The sequence below is a fragment of the Puma concolor genome, chromosome F2 (assembly GCF_028749965.1).
Source record: "Puma concolor isolate L17-30 chromosome F2, mPumCon1.1.hap2, whole genome shotgun sequence".
Taxonomy (NCBI): domain Eukaryota; kingdom Metazoa; phylum Chordata; class Mammalia; order Carnivora; family Felidae; genus Puma; species Puma concolor.
The window spans coordinates 80,543,119-80,563,608 of NC_141684.1; the positions used below are offsets into that span (position 1 = coordinate 80,543,119).

The window sequence follows — 20,490 nt, forward strand, 5'->3', positions numbered from 1 at the left end:
GTGCTAATGGTGTAACTTAAAGAAAAAATAATGTAAGAATGAGGCTGAAATGTGTGCCAATACATTGGACTCATGAAAAAAGATCTGAAACCTCCAGTCTGAAAAGAAAACAAAGCAGGGAAAGAGTATTAAACTATGACTTCGAGCTTTTAAGAGCATGGAAAGGTCAATAAAACAAATTTCTACCAATGAGATTTAGGGGCACCTGGGTGGCTCAGTTGGTTGAATATCCAGCTCTTGATATTGGCTCAGGTCGTGACCTCGCACTTGTCATATCGAACCCTGTGTCAGGCTCTGTGCTGGGCAAGGAACCTGCTTGGGATTCTCTCTCTCCCTCTCTCATTGCCCCTCCCCCTCACATCCATGTGCACACATGTGTGCTCTCTCTTTCTCAAAATAAGTAAGATTAAAAAAAAACAAAAAATAAAACAAAATAAAAATGAGATTTAATTAACATCCTAGGGCTTAAAGATATTTTGGAAAAACAGTTATAAATTTATGGAATTCTAACAGGAGAGAGGATACATGCTAAAATGTTAATAAATCCAGGAAAGTTCTAAAATAACACAATAAGAGAAAAGGTCATGTTTTTACAATGATGTTATTGTATTTCATTCATAAAAGAGGCTGGATGGAAAGTAGCTGGCTCTGGCATTTTGGATGGCAGTCACTCTTTGCTGTCTCTATGGCATTTCTAGAGACAGAGATCAGGATTAGAGGAACCACAGTTCTTGCCCAGAGCAGAAACCCTACCTTAGTTTACAGCCCATAAGCCTCTTAATAGTCCCCAGGGAAATGTTCTATCATCATCGGGGAAAAAATTAAAACATAGTTTCAGAAGCTTCAGTTTGGGAAGTGATTACACATTTTAGGCAAGTTTAATTCTCCAGTGATACACGAAAAATCTAAGAACCCTGGGTCGCCTGGGTGGCTCAGTCGGTTAGGTGGCTGACTCTTGATTTGGACTCAGGCCATGATCTCATGGTTCTCGAGTTCAAGCCCCACGTCCAGCTCTGTGCTGACAGTGTAGAGCCTGCTTGGGATTCTCTCTCTCTCCCTCTCTCTCTCTCTCTGCTCTGTACCCTCTTTCTCAAATAAATAAGTTAACTTTAAAAAAAAAGTAAAGCCAAAAAAACTAGGAACCTTAATCATTTGTAAATGAGGTAATAAAAGGCAAAAACAACTGATACATTTTTAAAGAATAGTTATTACTTAACAATGGAAACTGATACACATATATTCAGAAAATGCTGACACATCTTTTGTACTGAGATGGTTTCCCTGAAGAAATAGGTTTTGTAAAAAGTGGGAATTTCAGAGTCAAATAATATCCTTTCCATGACATTATGTCATTGACATAAATTGCTACTCTAACATAATTCTTTATCTAAATTATAGTCTTTGGAAGAATTTTTGTCTCTACAAATCATTGGCATTTGCCTAATAATTGTATCAGTACAGTCTGATGTCACATGTTATCTTCTACATTTTTTCTCGCCAGATTTGCATCGTGTATGTATTATACATTTGTCTCTTACTGTATATTCATTTATTTTTGCTCTTATTTTAAATTAGATGACAAAAACTTATGGAGCAGATCTTTTCTGTTCAAAATGCTAGTAGTGGGGGTGAAAGGAATGATAATATTGGATTTAGTGCTTTGATTACCAATACAGTAACTATGAGGTACAGTAAAATATTTGCTATCAACATACGAAGATCATAGGTAAATTCACTTATTTAAAAACGTTTTTCTCTAAAAGGAGACTAGTCCATTATTTTAATTGGATAAAATTATTTTTTGCCATTTGTCTCTTTATTCTACTCATTTTAATAATTCTTCTTAGTTATTCTGTATGTGAGCAAAATTTTAATCAATCTTGTCTTAGAATGTTCCTTACCAGCCAGATCGCCTTTAGGCATGATTTGCTGCATTTACCCTACATGAGGCAAGCTTGTTTCTCTTGTTCTCTTTATTTAGCAAGTCCTGAAATGCCGTATTTTTATTACAATCACACAAAGAAAATTTGCATGTGAATTACAAAGATTTATTTCTTGAACCATTTGATAATTGCCAATGTGATACCTCATCACCCTCCAGCCCCATAATTTCTGGTGTAGTTTTAACAAACAAGAACATTAGGATATTCACCCATGTAATTACAATATAACCATAAAAAACAAGGAATTTGACATTGTATATTGTTGTCCTCTGGTCCTTATACTTCGTTCATGATTCACCGGTTGAGAATCATCTTGGGATGGAATTTTCATGGCTCTTTGGTTGCCTTGAATGGGAACAGTGCCTGGTCTTGCCCTGACTCTAGTGACTTTGACACTATCGAAGACTGCAGGCAGGTTTATTTTGTAGACTGTGCCTCACGTGGGTTTGTCTGACATTTACTCATGTTTAGAATAGATTAGATCACATCATACTAGATTAAGTTATGTTAGATTTCCCTGTTATTACATTAAATTAGACCAGATGTTTCCTCATGGTTATATTAGGTTTATTACACAGCTTCAGGAGGATATTCTTCAGGAGGCGTGATATTCTTCTAATTGTGATATTCTCCTATCATACTATCAGACATAATGCTTTTGATTTCTTCCACTAATAAAATGTCCATTTTGATCAAATTGTTAAGATTGTGAAGTCCCCTGTAAAGTTACTCTTTTTCCTTTTGAAATTGTAGTCAGTACTATGTAGGGAGGTCCTTTGAAGCTATGTAAGTGTTGTGCTTCTCATTAAATTTTCCAGTTATTTACTTATCTTTTTGAGGATAGATTCATGGTTTCCTGTTTTAGACACTGGATTATAATCCATTTCTACCATTTATTTTGAGGATCAGTTTGTCCCAGATTTGCCCATAGATGCCCTTGAAGCAGCTTCTGTGTCTTTTGACATGTCTCCATCATTTGAGCACTTTCTGTTTTTCTGGGGCAATAAAATGATTTAATCTTCTCTTTCACTTTCTGTGCTGCAGTCAAGCCATCAAATGGTTTTTCTAGAGTTCTGGCTCTTTGGGATACCTGGATGCCGGGTTTGTTCCTTGCGGTTGGGGACTCTCTGATCTAGGTAATTTCAGGGGGCAGGTAAGGTCTGTATGTGCACACACACACACACACACACACACACACAGATACACACACACATCTCTGTAAATGTGTATAAACACATCTGCATTTATTTTACAGCGCGCACGTGTGTGTGTGTGTGTGTGTGTGTGTGTGTGTGTGTATAACCAATCGCATACCAGTATTTCTAATTCTTATCGAGCACTATTGGGTTTATTCTACTCCGTCTCCCCATATGTGCAACTCTCACATCTGACAGTGAGAAATCAGGCTCCGATTTCCCACTCCCCAAGTCTACTTAGTTGGTCCATTCCTTTCTCTCTTCCCCATCTCCCACCAACACACATCTGAAAGCTCTCCTTACTCAGCCCAGCCAGCCATGATAGTTTGGTATTTTTTTCTGAAAATGATTTTGTAAGAATATCGCTGTGACTACAGTGATCACTGTGTATATTTTATCAAGAATCGAAACTTATTACATGCCCTATTAGTGTCCTAAAAATGAAACGAGAAAGATGGTCTTTCAAAAAGGCTTGTTCTTCCTCAGTCTAATGCTGGCTCTGAAAGGGATAGGCTTGAAATATCTACAAACCAAGTAGCCCTTTTGCACTTTTGCAGGGTCTGCTAGCCACGGGATGTTAGGAGGTTCATTTCTATTAACAACAGCATACGATTCAACTATTTTGAACTAGGTCAACATACTCCATTCACTCTTCCTGTGTTTCCCCATGTGTGACCGGCTGACAGGACAATTATTGTGCCTTGACTTCCACATCATGCAGATAGGTCCTGTCATTCTCTCACTAGGAGAATCTGACCATTGGACGTGAACTCCTAAAGTCAGCTGGCTGTCGGATGAGATCCAGGTTACATGAGGAGCTGTACCTGAGCATAGGAGTCTGGGTGTTCTCCAGGGGGCACGTGACACGGGTGCCCGGTGAGGTACGGACAAAACACAAGGAGTAACTTCTCTTTCCTATGGAAGCTAATGTTGTAAAGTTGTTTTCGTCTGAAGAGATGATCAGAGAATACACAGCACCCCACAAGCATAGGGGAAAAGTACTAAAAATCGTGTTAGATAGTTAATAAAAAATATGATGCACTTTTACAAATGCTCTGAACTTTGTGGTATTTCTCAACGTTTAAAATTATTCCGTATTGAGATTTTTTTCTCATTCTAAATATTCACTTTCATGCCCCGTTTTATGCTCCTAGTTTTATAATTGTGTTTAGTAATGGAGGCCCCAAATTGAGCAAGTGAGAGGGCCCAGGACGTCTAAACAACCGCTGTTGATCAGTAATGGAAGTCTAGCCAATGCCGAGAATCAGTGTGGTGTCAGTTAATTGTCTAGAGTACTGGTTTTGCCACTTGATGTAAAGTATCTGTTGGCGCTGCTGTTGCTTCTTCTAGTTTCAGAAAACGAAACAGGATTCTAGCTTTTGTTTTTTTTTCCTTTTTCCTCTAATCTCCATGGTGTTTCGGGTTCCTCACCAACAGTCCTTCCTAAACTTGAGACACGTAACACCTGAGATATCAGGCATGCCAGTAGACAGGTGCAACGGGGTCTGGGAAGGACATGCACCCTGGAGGTCATCAGGGTAGAAATGCCGGGGTCCCCGCTGTGCCAGACGGGTAAGACCTTTTACACAGGAGGAGCCGGCCTTAGACACAAGTGAGGAGAACCATATCTAGGACAGGCCTGCCGATGGGTATTTGTGGAGCTGACAGGCTGTGTAAGCAGGAAACAAGATCATCAAATACGATGAAGAATGAGAGGTGTATGTTAGTTTTGAGGCAAATGCAGGTTTAACCTGGGTTTTGGTAGACTAGGCAAGAGGACAGAATTTCGTGACCCAGAATTCGAGGCTTTCTTGAAGGACGAGTCCAGAATCCAACACATGGTGAGTTGTTCGCCAGCCACATTCAGCTACACTGTCGCATTAGAGTTAGAACTCAGGCAATCATTTTCCCCAAAGAGTCGGATAAATCAGAGCAGTGAGAGAGGACAGGCCTTTTTTGTAGGTATGTGGCTGTCATGAGTGGAATGGCCACCACCGGTCTCTGTTTAGTCTTCCCTTCTGCTCCTTGCCCTCACCTCTCTAGTCCACTGCTCAAGACTTGCTGGAATGTGTGTCTCTGCCCCAGGATCTTTGCAGCAGCCCTGGAACACTCCCCGCCCCCCCCCCCCCCCCCCCCCGCCGGTGCCTCCAATCTCGTCTCCTGCTGCACTTAGAAGACTATTTTGAAAAAGGCAAACAGTCATTGCTCAGGCTTGAAATCATTTGGGGGCTCCTTTGTTCTTCATGTAACTTTTATGTTCCTTATTACTGTCTTTTAACAGCTCTCCCCCACCCAAACGCCAACATTGGCTTCATAGCTAAGTGCATCACAGCCATGCTGAGTGCTTTTTAGGTGTTTAAGTGACACATGATTATTTACACACCTGAACAAGTTTACACATTATTTCCCGTGCCCCACAGTGCCCCACAGCGCCTTGTCCCACTCACCAAACCCGAATCCCAACCAAAGCACGTCATCGGAACCCTTGAATAATCCTTTAGATTTCAAGTTTACTTCAGGCCTCCTCCAACATGCCCTTCCTAAAGTCCTTAGTCAGCTAGGCTTTTTGTGAACTCAGCCCCCTTGTCCAGTTGTATGGAATCCCTAATTCTGAATAAAGTGCTTGGCAACATAGAGAGTGCTTCATGAATATTTGTAATGTGAATTAATTAATAAAAAGATATTGATTAAAGAACTGCTAACCTTCGCAGCAACCTATGCTTTCTTCGCCCCCCCGAACAAAAGAAATCAAAGTCTAACATGCCGAATGTATTTGTGAAGGGTAATGTACTTGGTAACAAAGTTGTCAGTTTTTGGCAAGAGTCTCTTGTTTTGAAGCCTTTGTTTTCCCACCAGGAGCTGGCTGGCTTTCTCACTGTCATCCCTTCCCAATTTATCATTGCTTATACCGACAGAGAGAGAGGGAATATAGTATGATATTTAAGAGCACAGGTTTTGAGACAGACTACAAGATTCAAATCCTTACCTCTGACATTTACCAGCTATAATGACTTTGGGCTATTTATTTAACCTTTCTTTGCCTTGGTTTCCATATCTGCAAAATGAAAATAATAACTGCCTCATAGCGATGGTGTAAAAATTAGGTAAATTATTATATCAAGAAACTAAGAACAAAAAAACCTGGCACCTATGTGCAAACCGCATACACTGGGTAACTATGATTTAGCTTTAGTTTTCTTATTCCTGGTATAGCCTCATATCAGAAGAGAGAGGAGAGGATTTTCTCTATTAGCGGTCCAGGCCAGATGTTTTGTGGTCCAGATCATTAAACTGTGCCTTCAAAATTGCCTGAGAGGGGCATGTGGGTAACTCAGTCGGTTAAGCATCTGACTTCAACTCAGGTCATGATCTCACAGTTTGTGAGTTTGAGCCTCATGTCAGGCTCTGTGCTGACAGCTCGGAGCCTGGAGCCTGCTTTAAATTCTGTGTGTGTCTCTCTCTCTGCCCCCGTTCGTGCTCTGTCTCTCTCTCTCAAAAATAAATAAACATTGAACATTTTTTTCTAAATGCCTGAGATATCCCTTTCTGGAGACTGAAGTCTACAATATACACATCTGCACAGGACTGTTACCTGAGGACGGTAGGTGGCTGGGTTACAGAAGACCCTGCTTCATAACTGCTCCCCAGACCGAACTTTCTGAGGCTGGGTTCCTTGTCAAGCCAACCATCTGATCTGAATGCAGGCAAAGTATCCATTTAGCACCGAGTTTTATTCCACTTCTCTATTCCTGTGTTATATGAAACTTTCATTTGGGAAAGAGAATCCTCGGCAGATAATTTTGTATGTCAAATGCAAATCCGTGGAGCACAGAATATTAGTGTTATATCGATCAATTATAGGAGAGCTTTCTCATTTACGTATCACAAGTGAGAGTAGAATTACAGTTTATTGAATGTCTAAAAATATTTATCTCCAGGCCTCACTAACTTCTGTAAAAAATTTCCCAAAGCAACTAACGAGCTTATAGAAAATTTTATGTGCAAAGGAAAACGAGAAGTGCCCTTTGTATTTACTTTGGGCAGAGTGCAAATGTATGGGCCCTTCTACATATTTGTAATGGTGTTAGAAATTGGTCTGGCTTTGCTAGGAGGGAATTTAGATCCCTAAGCCTAACATCTTGAGTATGTTAAAATATTTTGAACTCAGGATTTCCAAAACTCAGAATTTAGATTAAAGGAAATAACTAGAAAGTTACATAGCCTGTGGGTAGGGCACCTGGGTGGGCTCAGTCAGTTAAGCGTCCGACTTCGGCTCAGGTCAAGATCTCATGGTTTGTGGGTTCGAGCTCCGTGTCGGGCTCTGTGCTGACTGCTCAGAGCCTGGAGCTGCTTTGGTTTCTGTGTCTCCCTCTCTCTGTGCCTCCCCCCACCACCACCTCTCTCTCTGTCTCAAAAATGAATAAATATTAAAAAAAAAAAAACTTTTTAAAAAGTATCTGGGCAAAGATCAATTCTTTGCTATCTATTTTTTTGTGTGTGCCTTCATATTAACTTAATGTCTGTGTCGCCCTAATAAAATGTAAGTTCAATGAAACCAGGGACATTTTCTGGGTTTTTTTTCCCAACCACAGAACAAGTGCTTAGCAGATTGTCTTGTATACATCAAATATTCAACCATTATCTATTATATAAATCAAAGAGTCATTGTTGTGATGTCTGATAGAACACATGAGGAAGTATCTAAACAGCAAAAGTAAGAGACTGACTAAATAAATATGGCCAAATGATGGGACAGATGAAATCCACCAAAAGGTCAAAGTTTTTTTCTAAGTCTATTGATCGACATAAAAAAAATCTTAAGACATATTTTTACATGAAAAAGGTTACAAGCCATATAATTCTAATATTGCAAAAAATTTTTAAAAGAAATAAAATATTGAATGTTTATATGGAGCTACACATAGTCTCTCTCTCTCCTTTAAAATTGTCCTTATATTGTCCTTATTTCAAATATTATGATAAATTGAATTGTTTTTAAATGTTCAATCAGCTTTTTTTTTTTTTTTTTTTTTTGAGAGGGTTATAAAGACCATGTAGCTACTTGGAAAATGGTTAGGAAATAATTTAAGTCTAAACAAGTATACAGAAATGCATGCTGGATTACTACTCTGATAAAGTTACATTAACGTAGGGCTAAGGAAGGGACAAATTAATGTACGACTAGGGAATAATTTGTAGGGGAGTGAGTTTCTGGGTTTCTTTCTGTATCTTTCTTTCTCCCTCTTTCATGCTTCCTTCCTCCCTTCCTTTCTTCCGTCTCCCCCGTCTCTCTCTTTAATTCTTTCTTCTTAATGCCACCATTTTTTCCCTAAAAAATTCAATTAGAATCTCATTCAATTAGATTCAATTAGAATTTCACTAGCCCTTTTGGTAATTATTGAAAAAAAAAAACGGAGTTGAGTATGTTCTCCTTATCTTCAGACACCAGTACATCTTTTAGGAGTTGCCAGAGCCTTCTTTACTAACAACCAACTCAAGTAGCTCAGAGTTGCCCTTCCTCCATAAATCCCTAAATAGGACTAAAACCATACCCAGTGATGAGCAAACAATGACCTATATATTCATTTACCTCTTGTGCTGCTCTGAATGTCAGTTTTAGTCAAGGATTATTTTATGGGGAAGAAAAATTATGCCCCCTTTTGAGGTAATCATTTTTGTTTGCCGGTTTTTCTGCTGCAGGACACTTCTGATGCATTTCACTTACGTTTCACATGTTCCAGCATTTTCTACTGACCCTTTAACCAGAAGAAAATAACTGATAGAAAATGCAAGGAACTTAGTTCTCCTTGGTTACACAAACAAGGTCAACCTGAACAAAGGTTTAATTTTCATCTGTAGTACTTCCAAGCTTACAGACCCCAGAGTAGAAACTGAATGTAGATTATTAGTTAGGTTTTATAAATTATTCCCACTCTGATTCTTTTTTTCCCATTCTGATTCTTAAAAATGGCTACAGAAACCATTTGGAATTTTACGGAATTCTCATAACTTCTTAGTCAATACTCTTGTGTATAACACAGGACTTTGATTTATAAGTGTATATTCTTTGCATATTCAGATAGATAACCTAATTCTGAGATTAAAAAATATATATATCTTTCTTTGCACATGCCTTTATATTTTCTGCATTTTCTCATTCAAAGTTGTATCTAAGACTTTTCCTTTTGTATTTTACTTAGAAAAAAAAAAAGATGATAATAATTGAGGTTTAAATTAGGACTATTTTCGATCGAACTTCCTGCTTCTCCCTCGATGACCTCCTACCAAGCTTCTTCCTTCCCTCTCCCCAGATCGAGGGACTGCAGTATCTGCTTCCTAATTACTCCAGCTGATATGAGGGTGCTTATATACTTCTCTGCCTTCTGTCTCTTATATGTATATTTTCTTCTCTCTGTCTTTATCTTTTATGCCGCTGCCCCATTTGTTTTCACAGGCCACTTATGAGCTCAGAGCTACTGCTAAGGAAGAGCCCTGAAAATGTTCGCCACGTATTGATCATACCTTGAGAATCTTGCACATAATCTCATACACGGAGAATGTTTTCTCTGCTCGGGTCCAGTCCCACGTTGTCACCTTGAAAAGATGAGAAACTGACATGTCATCTGTTGTAGAAACACACTCCCTATTTCCCTCTTTATCGTACTTAGATAATATGGCACACCATGACACTTTCCCACCGGCAGTACATGATCTCAGTTGTGAAGCTATCCTCATGGAGGTCCATGTGTGGTGTTTTGGTGTCCTCTCCCTTAGGCTTTATTGCCATTTCTCCTCCGCTTTCAGCAAATGTTTTATGTTATGTGTAACCATCTCCATTTGCCCAACGTATGCATATATTTTAAATAATGTATGATTTACATAAAAATACCAAGGATTTATATTTCTCACACACAGCAATTTCCCAGTTTACCAACCAGTTACATACAAAGAAGCGTCCTAAATATAAACACTGGCTTTAATTTTTTAAAAAGACATTATTTATGTCAAGAAGTTATTTCAAGATGTGATCGCCTTAAACACTGTGAAGACACCAAACAATACGATGAAGTTGGTCACTTTCTTACATTTGAAACATGCATTTGTCTGTCTACTCGTATGAAATTATTCAGAGTAGGAATATAGTAAAATGTATAAATATTAATAGATTTTTTTCCTGCTTTCTGGGTGCTTTGAACTTTGTATAGACATAGTCATTCAAAATAACAGCAGGTCAGATTCGATATTTCCAAAACCCTATGTAATATTATACCTGTAAGTGAGTGGTCTGGCAATTGATATTCATATTCAATAAATATTTATTAAGAATCTACTGTTGTATAAGGTACATGATTCCAAAAGAAAGACCTTGGGTGCAATAGGTACCCATACATACTTAATACAAAGTCCAATGACTAGAATACAGGCTATCAAAATGCTACTTTTTTTTACTTAGACATACCTGTGTCAAATAGATAATAAGCACATTTTGACTCTCATAAATGCCTGAACAGAAATGCCTTCCAGATTTTTCCAGGGTTATAAAGTAAATATTTAACGCCAGAACATATATCTTTAGTAAGATATTTTCAGAAACATTTGCGCTGTTTTCTATTTTTCCCCTGTATCTTATTTGCAAAATACAGGAAAACCTTGGTTTGTGAGCATAATTCGTTCCGGAAACATGTTTGTAATCCAAAGCACTTGTATATCAAGGCAAATTTCCAGAACCATTGGCTAAGTCATGATCATGTGACACTCGCTGTCGCATACCACGTGAATTACAAGACATCCCTTGCTGATCAAGTTAAAATTTACTAGAAATGTCTGCTGCCCTGCAGAACACTCGCAGAACAGGTTGCTCGCGATCCACGGTTTTACTGTATATTAGTAATACGCTATTTACCATTATCAAATTGATGTCACTCTGTCATGATAATACGGGAAAAATAAAAACTGTCGGACAAAAACGCTTACCGGAGGTGCCAGAAACTTGTAAAGACAGGATCCCCTCAGGGCTAGAAATGTTGGCGAGTATGCTCGATCTTGTAGAGGATCCTGCTCCCGTGCTTCACACCAGCCCATGTAGACTATCTGTAGGAAAATGGAATATGATTCGCTGTCAACAAAAGTCTCATTACAGATGCGTACTTTGTGTATCTTGGGTATTTTAATTCTCCCATAACATTATCAAATGAATTGATGAGAAACAATACATACGCCACATAAGCTTTCCAATAAGTGGATGTGAACCACTCCCGAGAGCTTACGTTTCCATCAGCACTTATCAAGCATTTGTTTATGCAGTCCAACTGGGCATGAGTTATATTTCCCCCTCTCCACCACCGCTATAAAAATGTTTCTTCGTAATGAAATTTGTCGACTTATCCTATCCGTTTCTCAATTAGTGGCATTTTACAATGAGGATGTGCTCCCAGGATAAAACTATTTAAGAGGGTAAAGGAGATAAGTCAAAAAGAGGTACCCTATGTGATGACCACTGGTGTGGTATACCACATCTCCCCTCTACCTGACAGGATGGGATGATAGCTTTTCTTGATTTAGTCACCAATCTAAGATGAACATAGATTATTCAAACATTATTCATATATCGAATGGCAATGACAACAGCTCTTTGGTCTTTAGATCTTAAATATGGGCGGATCAATTCCCAAAAAGAAATCATGGGAGATAAGCCACTCCTCCTCCAATCATTTGATTGTTCTGAAGCTCAAACATATACATAAGCATTTATTCAATGAATTTTATATTCCTGACAATGTATACACATACGTCATTTCATTTATCTCTTACCACAACTTTATGTGGTAGACATATCTGGGAGGATATATTTCCCAGATCATGTCATTTACTTTGGATTTATGGTTGACAGGATGTTCTTTCCTACTCTTAGACTTTTTTTTTTTTGCTATGAGATCTGTCATGACTAATGTGATATTAATGCACATGACAAAAGTAAGTTGGAGTTAGTATCTTGTGCTTCTGCCATTGCCATGAAGAAAGCATACCCAAGATGGAAGCATGTGGAGCTGGCCAGAGCCAGAATTTCCTCCTGGACCCAAGCCTAGCCACGTCCAGCCTAGAGGCTAATTCCAAACAATCAGCTCACTTACAGAGAGAAATAAAACACAGAGAAATAGACTTCCCATGCTCATATCTTAGAAGAATTATTATTATTTTTTAGAAGAATTATTTTTAACAAATATTCCTAATATCCAAATTGACCATCCCTATAAAGTCCCAAAGCCACTCCTTGTGGAAATAGAAAAAATATCTTAAAATTCATATGGTACTACAAAAGACTGAATAACCAAAACAATATTGAGCAAGAAGAACAAAGCTTGAGACATTTTACTTCATGCTTTCAAAAAATATTACAAAACAAGGGGGGCCTAGATGGCTCAGTCGGTTGAGCATCTGACTTCGGCTCAGGTCATGATCTCACAGCTTGTGAGTTTGAGCCCCGCATCGGGCTCTTTGCTGACAGCTCGGAGCCTGGGGCCTACTTCGGATTCTGTGTCTCCCTCTCTCTCTGCCCCTAACTCACTCACATTCTGTCTCTGTCTCTCTCAAAAATAAATAAACATTAAAAAAAATTACAAAACAAAGTAACCAAAACAGTAAGATACTGGCGTCAAAACAGACAGATAAAACTAATGAACAGAAGAGAGAACCCAGAAATACATTTACGCATTTCGGGTCAGCTGATCTCCAACAAAATCAAGAATACACAATGGGGAATGTATAATGGCTCGGGAAACCTAGATAATCACATGCTAGAGAATCATTTTAGATCCTTATCTCACACCATATGCAAAAATGCATTAAACTCAACTCAACTCAAAATGAATTAAAGGCCCTAAAGCCATTAAACTACAAGAAATACAATTTTAAAACATTATGTCTTTCCTGTGTATCTCCCAAACTGGATGCAGTTAAAAAGACAGGAAGAGACACATTTTCTTGAGGACATGCAGTAATGTAAAAGCTTGTATAAATCTGGTAAGTTTGATTCTCCACTTCTAACATCAACTCAACACAATTGTGCATACATGTGCACTAGGCGCATGTATAAGAATATTCATGCAGGTTCTTCTTCTTAGTCCCAACTATGTATCAATAGTTTGAAATATTAATAAACTGTGTATCCTCAAAATATTTCATAGATGAAACTAGCAATAATTTATGGTAAAATAAATACAGCAAGCAAATTAGTAAATTAGAGCTGTCCAGAACAACATGAATGAATCTCACAGAACATAATGCCAATTGAAGGAAGTAGACGTGGAATAACACATACAAGTAATTTGTTTCAGATTAACGAGTCTTTTGGAATGCATTTCTGGTTGGGAAAAAACAAAAAAAAGTACTAGACTGAAGCAAGACAATCACCACCATAATTGTCAGGATAATGGTTACGTTAGAAGACAACAAGCTAGTTGTTACTGGGAGAATGCAACCTGGGGAGAAAATGTGAGTTGCTAGCCATCTGCTTTTCTTGACCTAGAATGTGGTTATGCAGGGGTTCGGCTTTTGAATAATCAAGATGCACGTCTCTGACTTATGAGCTTTCCTTACATGCATTGTGTTCTACAAAAACTCATCTAAAACAGCACGCAATGTGTATTCTTAGTAATAGCTTTATAACAACCTTAAAATAACAGAGAGTTTTGTGAGTATTCTAGGAAGAAAGTATTCTGATAAATACAGTTTAAATTGCACTGTCATTATTGGGCCACTGCAATGGGATAGAATTTTAGTTATTACAGATTACATCACCTTCAATCGTTAACATCATTTCACAATTAGGTCAGAGTCTTTCATTTAAACTCATGTTGATAAAACGTATAGTTTCTCTAGGCTTATGACTTCTCTGTATTGGCAGGAGAAAAAAGAATCTAGTGGTATACATAACCATGAAAAGGAAATATTTCAGCTTCTTAAGGCTATGAAATTTGAGTTTGTTGTCTCTTCCTGCCTCTATAATTTGCTGGAAGCTGAAATATTAGGAAGGAGATACTGGTATTTTTCAAGAAATATCAATGAATACAATTTTATTATTTTGAACTGAGTGTAGCCTTGGGCGAAGAGCTCAGGATATAGCTAATAAAAATGGGATTATCAGAGCTGTAAGGGGGATTTCTTCCAGGGAATGCTTGCTCTCCAGGCCAAGGATTGCCCTTATCATCTTCTGTTCCAAAACAAGGAAGCAAAGTTCTTAATTGTGCAGAGATTTCTAAGGCACTTTTTGATTTTCATCGTTACCAGGACTCTTGGGAAATAATTATAAGGTTGAGGAGACCTAGGCATTTTTAGTAAATGCTTCCCACACATGTCACAGCAAATGATAATTCTAAAGAAAAACTGTATCACTTAATCTTTAAAAAAAATTAAAAACCCAAATGGACAATATAGGCATGAGTATTTCCAAGGGGATATTTTAGAAGCAAGGATAATTAAAAGGGAATGGTTTTCCTTGCATACGAAATGACAAGAAGACTTCCACATGTATAATTTTAAGATAAAGATTTTAGAAGCTTACCTATTTTTCAGCTTTATTGAGGTGTAAATCAGCAAATAAAATTATAAGATATCTAAAGTTGCACATTGCGATGATTTGATGAACACATATACTGTGAAAGGAGTTCTCCCATCTCGTTGATACATCCATCACCTCATATATGTGTGTATTTTATTTAAATAGATAAGAACATTTAAGTTCTACTCTTAGCAAATTTCAGTTACACAATACAGTGTTACTTAACGTCACCATGTTATACATTCGATCCTCAGACCCTGGCGGGGGGGGGGGGGTCTAGATGAATATTTGCACCTTTATACCAACCTCTCCCCAGTTCCTCTAGCCCCTGGGAATCATTTTTCTACTCTCTATTTCTATGAGTTTGACTTTTTTTTTTTTTTTTCACATATAAGTGACACTATGAAGTATTCATCTTTCTCTGCCTGGCTTCTTTCATTTAACGGGATGCCCTCAAGTTCCATCCATGTTGTCAAACAGGATTTTCTTCTTTCTCAACAATGAATATATGTCTCACATCTCCTTTATCCATTCATCTGTTAATGGACACTTAGTTTGTTTCCATATATTGACTACAGTGAATAATGCTACAATGAACATGGGAGTTGCAGATATCTCTTGGAGGCCCTATTTTCATCTCCTTTGTGTATACCCCCAAAAGTGGGATTGCTAGATCATATGGAAGCTCTATTTTTAATTTTTTGAGGAGCCTCCATACTGTTTTCCACAATGGCTGCACCAATTTGCACTCCCACCCAAAGTAGACAAGTATATCCTTTTCTCCACATTCTCATTAGCTCTTGTTATCTCTTGTCTTTTGGATGATAGCCATTCTAACAGGTGTTAAGGTGATAGCTCATTGTGGTTTTGATTCGCATAAACTTGCTTATTTTAAATGGCGTGTGTAATTAGCTGAAAACACACCTGCTATGTAAAGCTTGCACTGCACAGCAACATTTTATTTTTAAAATTTTTATTATTTTAAAACTTATTTTATTTTACATTATTTCTCCTCTTTTAAATACTTTAATTTTTAGGGCCATTTGACATATTTGAGTGGAAGGTAGAGATTTCCCATAGACCCCATGCACCTCTCCCACTATCAACATCACCCACAAGTGTGATACATTTGTTACAACTGACGAACAATTGATACGTCATTATCAGCCAGAGTCCATCGTGTCCATTATGGCTCGCTCTTGGTGTTGCATATTCTATAGGTATAACAAATGTTCAATGACACATATCTACCATTATAGTATCATACAGAATCGTTTCACTGTCTTAAAAACCCTCTGTGCTCTGCTGATTCATCCCTCCTCCCCAATCCCTGGAAATTACTGATTTTTTTACTGCCTACATTATTTTACCTTTTCTAGAATGTCATATCTTTAGGATCATACAGTATGTAGCCTTTTTAGATTGATTGCCTTCACTTTTTAACGTATATTTATGGTTCCTCCATGTCCTTTCATGGCTTGACACTTCATTTCTTTTCAGTGTTGAGTGTATTCCATTCTTGGGATACACTACAGTTTATTTACCCACTCATCCACAAAGCCATCACGGCTGCTTCCAAGTTTTGGCAATAGGAACAAAGGTGCTATAAACATCAATTTGCAAGTTTTTGTCTGTACATAGGTTTCAATTTTTTTTTTTTGATGTTTATTTATTTTTGAGACAGAGAGAGACAGAGCATGAGCAGGGAAGGGGCAGAGAGAGAGGGAGACACAGAATGTGAAGCAGGCTGCAGGCTCCAGGCTCCGAGCCATCAGCACAGATGCTCGACGCGGGGCTTGAACTCACAAACAATGAGATCATGACCTGAGCCGAAGTCGGACGCTTAACTGACTGAGCCACCCAGGCGCCCCTGGACATAGGTTTCCAACTCATTCAGGTATATACCAAGGAGTGTGGCAGCTGAAATGTATGATAAAAGTATATTTTGTTTCGTAAGAAACGGCAAAACTATCTTTCAAAGTGGCTACGCCATGTTTTACTCTCACCAGCAATGCAGAGTTCTTGCTTCTCCGCATCCTTGCCAGCATTTGGCATTGTCAGTGCAGGGGGTTTGGCCATTGGAGTAAGTGTGTACTGGTATATTATTGTTCTTTTATCTTTTCATTCTGCTGATGACATGTAATGGGGAGCATCTTTTCGTATGTTTATTTGCCTTCTGTGTATCTTCTTTGGTGAGGTATCTATTACCGTCTTTGGCCCATTTCTCAGTTGGGCTGTTTTCTGCATTATCAACACAGAACCTAATGCAGGACTCAAACTCACACACTGTGAGGCCATGAGCTGAGTCGAAGTTGGACTCTAAACCAACTGAGCCATCCAGGCGCCCCTACTTGGATTGTTTTTTTTATTGCTGAGTTTCAAGAGTTCTTTGTATATTTTAGATAATGGTCCTTTATTAGATACGTTGTGCAAGTATTTTCTCCCAATATGTGGCTTGTCTTATTCTATTGATATGGTCTTTTGCAAGGTAAATATTTTTGCTTTTAATGAATTCCACGTTAGCAATGGTTTCTTTCCTAGATCCTGGAAAGAATCTTTGGTGTCACCTCTGAAATGTCATCAACATAGTCAAGGTCATCTAGATGTTTCTCCTGTTATTGTCTGGAAGTTTTATAGTTTTGGATTTTACATTTAGGTCTGTAATCCAGTTTGAGTTAAATTTTGTGAAGGGTGTATGGTCTATGTCATGATTCTTTTTTTTTTTTTTTTTTTTTTTTTGGCATACGGATGTCTAGTTCTAGAACCATATTTTCAAAACACTGTCCAGAGAGGATCCTCAAAAATTTTTGTAAATGGATTACCTCCTGACAATAGCAATTAGACAGAGAAAAGAAGATGGGAGACCACCAGTCTGACTGAATCTGTGACCATAGCTCATATTCAGAACATGGTAAGAATTTTCTTTTTTTTATTTTGACCTTCTCCCCTAAACAAATTGAAGATACTGCAGTTGGATGGGTGAATTAACTTACTGTGTTATTTAAGTTGCAAACCAATTATTTGACGAATTGAAATCAACTGCCCTTATCTTTCAAATCTTTGCAAAACTAGAAATGCAATTCTAGAGGCAGTCAAAAGTTCACCTATTCATTTTTATAAATCCCAAAACATCCCTGCTTATCTTAAAAGGCTTATCACTTGCATTCTTCCCTGTGTCTTTGAGATGTAAATGTTAAAGTACAAACTTCTGGGAGGTAATTCTTACCAGAAGAAAAACAAAAGATAAAAAATCACTTAAACTTTGTTTTAGCCAACGGAATGAATGGGCAGCCTCATTTACCAGAAAAACAACCTAGAAACAGCTTCTCTTACAACTGGTAAAATGCAAACTGTAAGACCCCTGTTTATATCTGTCTGTATGCTTAAGTGTGTCTATAAATGTGCATTGTAGATGTATGGTATTTTCTACTGCTGGATCGTATTCTAAAATTAATTTGTAAATGATCTCTATTTAATTGATTTAAAGAAATAAGCACCTATATGAATTAATATCCATAAGAATTCTCAAAATATAATAGAAACTAAACCAAATGCTTTTCAGGGTCACGTGATTTGGCACAGTCTTTGACAAATAAAAGCTAGTTTAAATTTGCTTTAATTAAAACAGGCATGTATTCAGCATACCAACAATGATATATATTGCAGACAACTTCTATTCTACCTAGGTTGTGTTACCTGTCAAAAAATTTGTCAGTAAGAGAAACAGCTTGGAACAATGAATGACTTTGTCAAATTTCTCATGAAATTTTTGTGGGTAATCTGAACATAATTGTTATGAACAAGTAAATTAAATAGATGTAAGTAGGGTAAAAAGTTTTTAGGTGAACTTTTTCAATAGTTTCCCCAACTTTTTTATATGCTTTGAAACCTTAAAGTTAAGTTAAATGATAAGCTAAATTCAATGAATATTCATTTATTTTTATTTTTTAAAGGATTTTTTAAAGTTATTTGTTTATTTTGAAAAAGACAGAACATGAGCAGGGGAGAGGCAGAGAGAGAGGGAGAATCCCAAGCAGGCTCCACACTGTCAGTGCAGAGTCCCTTAGAGAAACTAAAGATATTTGAGTCTATTAGTAAACATGTATTATGCCATGCTGATAAACTTTCTATCAAAAAAAGCATGTTTCTAGAAATCATTAAAAGTATTTATATTTTCACACCATGCTAATATAAAAGATAGTTCACAATTGTTTATTTCTTAAAGTTCCTAAAGGTTAAGAATTCTAATTAATAATGTCATTAAAGCTAGTAGAAATAACAAGGGAGGCAACTCCGTATGCAAGAAAAGTAGGATGTATGCTTTTGGCAAAAGAAAGCATGAGGGATGGAAATACATTCTTGTTGAGGGAAGAGAAAGTAATTTTGTGCTAAATTGAGGCTGGTTATTTAAAGAGGGAAAATACAGGATGAAATCTGAATGTAAAAAAAGAAAGTTGTAGAATGTGTGTGGAAAGGGAATCTTTGAAAAAGAATTTTAATGTGTGGTCAAGTTGGCTAGAATTAAAATGAATTTATTTTAAAATGAGTGTTAGTATCAAAAGTTCACTGGTGCAGGTTGTCCCCAAGAAGGCAGCAAAGTAAGAGGACCTTGGGCTTGTTTCCTCCCACAAACACCACTAGATAACTATTAAATCATCCTAAGTACCCCAGAAATCCACATTAAGACTGACAGAACAAACCCCATACCTAAAGGGAGAGAAGAGACTACATCAAAGAAGGTAGGAGGTGTGGAGATGTGGTTTAGGGGAGAAATGGATCACGTTTGCCACGGAGGAGAGGGAGCCATGGTCTCAGAAAAGGGCAAAAGAGACAGATGCATACGGGGGAACACAGAGAATTTTTCCTCAAAGCCAAGACTTAGAAAACACGAGGGGCTGAATGTCATGTGTTCTTGCACCTAACTAGCAGGGATTAGCCCCTGGAATGTTGTTTTATTATTTTATTTCATTTCATTTCATTTATTTTTTTTTAAGTTTATAGAGTGAGCATGAGTACGGGAGGGCAGAGAGAGAGGGAGAGAGAATCCCAAGCAGACTCCTTGCTCGGCAGAGCCCAGTGTAGGACTTGATCCCAAGATCAATGCCAAAATCAAGAGTCTGACACTTAAACGACCGAGCCATCAAGGTGCCCCTTCAAGGCTGGAATTTTATTTATTTATTTATTTATTTATTTATTTATTTATTTATTTAAAATTGGAGAGAGAGAGTGAGCAGCAGAGGGGCAGAGAGAATGGAGGGAGAGAATCCCAAGCAGGTTCTGCACTGTCAGAGCAGCGCCCGATGCAGGGCTCAAACTCACAAATCCTGAGATCATGACCTGAGCTGAAATCAAGAGTCAGACAGTTAGCCAACTGAGCCACCCAGGTGCCCCAAGCCTGGAATTTTAAAGGTCATTAGGCTTGGCTTCAGTAGAGCTCAGAGGGCACTGCCCTATTCCTGAAGAGAAGGCAGGCAAACAACCTGGGGTGGGCAGGGAGGTCCTTACCACAGAGATAAAAAAGTGAAAAAAGAATCAATCAGAGATGAAGAGTGCAATAAACAATATTGGAAACAGGCTTAATGCAATGAACAGCAAGCTGGAAGAAGCAGAGGGACAAATTAGTGGCCTAGAAAACAAAATCATGGAAAATAATGAAGCTAAACAAAAGAAAGAAAGAAAAATTATACAGCACAAGAATAGACTTACGGAGCCCAGTGACTCCATCAAATGTAATAACATTAGTATTACGGGAATCCCAAAAGAAGAAGGGCGGGGGGGTGGGCGGCAGAAAATT

The 20,490-nt window shown here is 37.9% G+C and overlaps 1 protein-coding gene across 3 annotated transcripts in view; it reads right to left on the bottom strand.

The window, feature by feature from the left end:
- SNTG1 (syntrophin gamma 1) overlaps window positions 1-20,490 on the bottom strand; it is a 902,129-nt gene that overhangs the window by 77,417 nt on the left and 804,222 nt on the right. For all 3 annotated transcript variants that reach the window (XM_086695809.1, XM_025922739.2, XM_086695810.1), the window contains 2 exons: window positions 11,114-11,230; window positions 9,662-9,733 (listed from right to left, as the gene is read on the bottom strand). In XM_086695809.1, the coding sequence (XP_086551935.1) occupies window positions 9,662-9,733; window positions 11,114-11,230 (189 nt within the window). The remainder of the gene's footprint in view (window positions 1-9,661; window positions 9,734-11,113; window positions 11,231-20,490) is intronic.